The 6,155-nt window shown below is 35.0% G+C and overlaps 1 protein-coding gene across 2 annotated transcripts in view; it reads right to left on the bottom strand.

Annotated features, from left to right (window-relative positions):
- Positions 1-4,035, bottom strand: part of LOC106471725 — a 22,801-nt gene extending 18,766 nt beyond the window's left edge. Inside the window, exon 1 of one of the 2 annotated variants that reach the window (XM_022400331.1) lies at positions 2,520-4,035. In XM_022400331.1, coding sequence (XP_022256039.1) covers positions 2,520-3,378 — 859 coding nt within the window. In that variant the 5' untranslated portion in view covers positions 3,379-4,035. The remainder of the gene's footprint in view (positions 1-2,519) is intronic. The other variant, XM_013932346.2, reaches the window with a different exon arrangement.
- Positions 4,036-6,155: the final 2,120 nt, after the last annotated feature.

Below are 6,155 nucleotides of genomic sequence, written 5' to 3'. Positions count from 1 at the left end.
AATAGTGGGGTAGGTTTTCTGACCAAATTAGTTTTTTTTTGTATGGGGCCAAATATTTCTTAGCCAGTCAACGGCAACACACAGGGAATCAAAAGCATCAGTACCCATGGAATAGACCTCCAGAAAATATTAAAAAGGTTTAAATAAATAAAGTATTGAAATGACGTCAAACAAAACAGTTAAAGAATTGTGGAGCATGAAAAAACAATAAAGTTGAAAAATGTTAATTTTTCTCGAAAAACAAAGTTATTTTACAATATTTGAATATGTTATTTTGCATTCTATTTTTTAAATTCATGAAATGATATCTATAGGTTTCTGGAAAAAAAACTAAATACTTCAAAAGATTTTGAGCTGTATCTCATAACTAAAATACGTTCAGAATACACACACACATATACACAGTCGACCAGTAAAATATCAATATAATAACCCGTGTACTTTGGCTAGTAAATAATATATAACTGATTTTACATGTGTTACAAAGAAGGCAAGAAACATAGGTGTACATTTCATTATTCCTGTGAAAATAAATGATGTAATTGATCATGCATCTTTATCTCAGAAAGTAAGTATCATAGCCGCATATTTCAACTTTCTTACATTCTTATAAAATTACTTACTATAACTGATATTACAAAAGTGTCTAATACAAATGAAGAAAAGATACAATATAACTGCATAATGCAATATTCTTGTATAATAGCTAACATGACTGATCTTGCATCTGTTCCTAAGTAAGAAAGCATCGTAGCTGCATATTCAAAAGTTGTTGTGAAAATAATTGATATATCCGATGTAGAAATTGTTCCTAAGAAAGAATATTTTTGTGAATATAAATCACATATCTGACTTTGCAGTTGATTCAGAGAAGGTAAGAAATAAACTATGTAGTGTAACATCTTGTATCAGTTGCTGAGAAAGGAACCAAATTGTAATATTTATATAGATGTAGCTAATATAACATATTACATCTGTTCTTGCTTAAGAAGGCAACATAGTGTTATATCCCCATATTCACGCGAATGTAGCCGATATTGCATCTATTCAAAGGAAAGTAACATAGTTACGTATTTCAATATTCTTGTGAATATGAATTATATTTAACTGATTTTGCAAGTGTTCCAGATAAAGCAATGAACATAGGTGCAAATTTCACCTTTCTTGTGAAAGTAAATAATACAACTCATTTTTCATCTGTTCTCAAAATAGGAGGGAAAATAACTGTGGTCTTATATTCATGTGAAAGTAGGTATTATAACCGATCTTGGACTTGCGTATCTCAAAATTATTAAACTGATCTTGTAACTATTCCTAACAAAGTAAGCAAGGTAGGTGTGTATTTCACTATTGCTGTGAAAATTGCTACAATAAGCGATCTTGCATCTCTTCTGAAAAAGAAAGTACCACAAATGTACATTCCAATGTTCTTGTGAAAGTAAACAATATAACTGAGCTTGTAATAACTAATGTAACTGATATTCAACCTAATCATCCGAAAGCAAGAACATAGATGTACATTCCAATATTCTTGAGAAATTATTTGCTGAGAAAGCAACCAAAATGTATTTTTTTTAAAGTAAACGGTATGAGGGATCTTACGTTTGTTCCTTTAAAAGGAAGCAACAAAGTTGTATATTCTACATTTTTTGTGAAAGTGGCTAATATATCCGATCTTGCATCTTTTTCTGAGAAAGTAAACGACATAGCTACATATTTTAACATTCTGTAATTGTTTATTGAAATATCCCTCTTAAAGGGATATAACTGAACATGCAATTATTCTTGTTGAATTAGTCACTATATCTGATTATTTAAGTGTTCTTGTAAAAAGAGATTATAAAACTGCAAATTCGAATAGGATCTTTTTATTCTAAATAACTTAAGTATCATTTTGTGAACGTAATAGAAACTGCATATCAAGGCGCTGCTTTGAATCGAAATGTTTAGGTATTTGTGTGAAGTAGCCGATTAAGATTCTGTTCTTGCGAGCCCTATAAAAAATAAAACTGCTCTTACAAGTATTGATATGAAAATAGGTGATGCAACTAAATAACCAGTTTATTCTTGTGGAAGTAGATAGCATAACTACGTTGAATTGTTTCAGTAGATTCAATGAATTTTTGAGGAAATTTTATGAGCACGCACAAAAATATTACAAGTTTATAAGATTTTGACTTCCTATGACTGAAAACAGACTGATGTTATGTAGAGTTATTCTACTAGAAGATTAGTTAGTTGTTTTGGATATTTGCACAGTCACACAAAAAATATCTGTGTTAGCCATCCCTAATTGTTTTATCTGATAGAATAGAGTGAAGACAACTAATTAGCAGCACCCACCTCGAGCTCTCAAATAATCAAATAATGAGATTGGACAGTCAGTCTTATAACACACTCACAGCACCAATGTGCGGAAAGCAATTTTTCAAATCCAAATTAAAAGAAGAGATAACAAAATACCTGAAAATTAAAAAAACTAAAGATAAAATCAACCAAACCGAAAACATTGTATTTACCCTGTGATGTATCATACGTATTCATGTATTCTGACGACATGAATTGTGTGACAATAGAACTCTTCCCTACACCAATGGCTCCCAGCACCAAGACCTTAAGTTGGGTATAGCGAGCTCCCGGTCCTGACGAACAGGATGTGGCTGTGGAAGTACAAGATGGGTAGGTGTGATTGGAGGCCATGCTATTACTGCTACGGGACCGTAAGCGAACCTGGTCCCCTCGGTTGATGACACCACCCTTTGATGTGGTGCTGAAATTACGAAACCTGTAGAAATCTTGATTCACGTCTCCCACGTGTTCCATTGGTGACAAGTTAGGGCTAGCACTCCGTTCGTGTAAGCGCTGCCGTCTTTTCTCCCGGAGATAGCTCCGTCTATCTGAGGGCATTGTGGCTCCTCGCGGTCGGAACTGTTCCTCTTCTGCCAGTTGTTGTGAAGTCGGACGTCGCATGGTTCTGAAGGAATACGATCGGCTATGCCGAGGTGTGAACTTGTTAGTTTGAAGCCTAACTTTTGGACTATGTGGTTCGTTCTTTGCAGCAGATTCTGAACGTCGACCGATGGCATCTGGTGACCTTTGTCTGCAAGTGATGAAATTATTCTTTTCCTGGTCAACCCCTTGATTGATGAGCTGAACATAGTTTCGGAGGTATGGGAGTGGCGAAGGAGATCTGCGTAGAGTTGTCTCACTTGGACCTGGAATAACGTTCATTTGGAAGGACAGAGGAGATGATCTTTTTTTTGTCTGTACCTGCGGCGTTGTACTGGTGTTCAGATAACTAGAAGAAATAGAAACAGACCGACTTCTTCTTTCAGTGAGAGCACTAGTCTTTATCGATACTGTGCTTGCGTCAGTCATCGCTACGAAATATATCCGAAGAGTATCTGTTAATCTTCCAAACAGAAATAGATATTTTAATTCACATTCAGATCGACAAACATGTAAAGCTGCGTTAGCTACATAGCAAAAAGTTGCCAATTTCCAAAGAGCTTAGTCAAATGGAAAGTGGATAATGTATCAGTTTAATCTCATTGAAGAGGTAGATTTTAAGTTACAAAGATTTAAATTTTACAGTACCATTTTTTTTCTTCAATTCCACACTTGGTTCATTCGTCAGTTAATTCATGCGAGTTGTTCCCTGCAGCACGAAAAACCAGTTTACAACAAATATCACAGAACATATCTGCTCATTGGCAGGAAGAAATGGTTCAAACACAGGCTAAGTTTACCTTTCAGTTTCACCATGCTAAACATTACTTTGCTGGAAACAGAAACACATCGCATAGAGTTACGTAAACAAACAAATTAGCTGTTGTAAAGAGACCTCTGCTAACAAATTATCTGCTATTTGCTGAGTAATCTGTATAACCAGCAAAAACAACGAGGTTCTCACTATTTACTGAGCTCTTATGAAAGGTATATTGGAGCGCTTGGCTTCGCTTGAGCTCATGAGATAATGGACTTTACTACGTTGAGGTGAGGGTAGAAGAGAGGAGAAAACGTGTGTGAATTAATCTGGAAAACGTAATGGTTGTGCGAGTGTGTAGGGTTGTTTGTTTATTTTGTGTAGATTCGTGTTTAACATGGTCAGCTTACATTCTGTTATCCATGTGTTTCTGTAACAGTTATAAGTCTTCCTTAAGATTAGTTATATTAAGTTATTTGCGTACTTAAGTGTTAGTCTCTTTTCAGCCTTCCTTAGAGTCAGCTTGAACAAGTCTGTTAGTATTAGCCGGCTCTTAATGGCATTTTCTATGGTTAGTTTTACACTCAGTTATTCATAAATGTCTGTGAATATATATATATATATACAGAGGGAGGAGCAAAGCTGGATTTCAAGCTTGAGAGAAGTGTGCCTGTAGAAGGTATGCAGAAACTAAAACTGAATTATGCCAATTTTCTTTATCCATTCGAACTGCTAAACAGAAATCTGAAAGACCTTCCCATGTACGATAAAGGCAATCTTAATCAATCCATGACTTTTTTATTACTAAATTAAAAAATCTTGCTCTATCTACATTTTATAATTTTAATAGTAAGAGAGAACCTAACCCTCTAACCCCTGACGAAATCTTAGCCTTAAAAGAATTGTCACTAAATAAAAACATCCATGTTACACGCCCTGATAAAGGCAATGCCATTGTTATTCTGAACAAAAGTGACTACCTTAATAACATGCGTGATATTCTGGACGATTCTACAAAATTTAGAACCTTAAACAATGACCCTTTATCTGTTAGCATCCAACGTGAGGAAAAAATCCAAAGATACATAAGAGAACTAAAGAACAAAAATATTATATCTGAAAATGCTGCTTCTTCGCTTTATCCCACTGGCTCCCGTCCTGGTATGTTATGCGGCCTTCCAAAAATTCATAAAACAAGTTCCCCCTCCGACCCATTCTTTCCACTATAGGCACACCTGGTTACAAACTTGCTAAATTCCTTGTACCTATACTTCAGCCACTCACTACTAATGAATATACTATCCCGGATTCCTTCCACTTTGAACGTGAACTAAGTCAACTACCCCCCTCAAATAATCTCTTCATGGCGAGCTTTGATGTTACCTCCCTGTTCACAAATATTCCCTTAAATGAAACTATTAACATATGCATATCTGAGCTTTCGCGTAATAACATTCCTCTAAATGGCTTTTCTGAAAATCAAATTAAGACCATGCTGGATCTTACCACTAAAAATTCACATTTCCTGTTCAACAACACCTTGCATGAACAAATAGATGGCGTTGCGATGAGCTCCCCACTAGGTCCAACTTTAGCCAATGCATTTCTCTCTCATTACGAACAGAAATGGCTTGACACCTGTCCAGTTGACTTTAGACCTGTTTGTACAGAAGGTATGTGGATGATACTTTTATTCTTTTTAATAACAGTGATCAATGCTCAAAATTTTTAGAATACCTTAACTCAAAACATCCTGCCATTAAATTTACATGTGACGTTGAAACTAATAATAATTTACCTTTTTTAGACATGCTCATTAACTGTAATGCTAATGGATTTTCCACATCAATTTACCAAAAAAAGACGTCCACTGGTCTCCTTACACACTTTGATAGCTTTATCCCGTTTACGTATAAACGAAACCTTGTTACATGCTTACAACCTGTGCTCCACATATCTTAATCTACACTCTGAAATTTCTTTCTTACATGCCATCCTGAAACGTAACTGCTATCCACAACACTTATTAGAAAACATTACCAACACCTTCCTAACAAAGAAACTCACAAATTCAATTAAGATACCAACTGTACCTAAACTTACTATATACTCGTGTCTTCCTTATACTGGCAAACAAATTTAAATTAAAAAAATCAACTTAAACGCATAATTGGTCGTTACTACCCTCAAGTAGATTGAAGATTAGTTTTTAAATCCACATCACGCATAAAAAATTTCTTCCCTACTAAAGATCTCCTCCCCATTCCTTATGTTTTTGGCTTGTCTATCTTTACACGTGTGGAGACTGTAAGGCCTCCTATATTGGCAAAACCAAACGCCATTTAAAAGTCAGAGCCTATGAACATATGGGAATTTCCATTAAAACGCAAAAAAAAAAAAAATGAATAATCCCTGTGTTTCTTCTATACGCCAACACAGTGAAGAAACA

Source organism: Limulus polyphemus, unplaced genomic scaffold (genome assembly GCF_000517525.1).
Source record: "Limulus polyphemus unplaced genomic scaffold, Limulus_polyphemus-2.1.2 Scaffold4814, whole genome shotgun sequence".
Classification (NCBI taxonomy): Eukaryota; Metazoa; Arthropoda; class Merostomata; order Xiphosura; family Limulidae; genus Limulus; species Limulus polyphemus.
The sequence above is the reverse complement of the archived record's forward strand: the minus strand, read 5'-3'. Positions and strand labels throughout refer to the sequence as shown.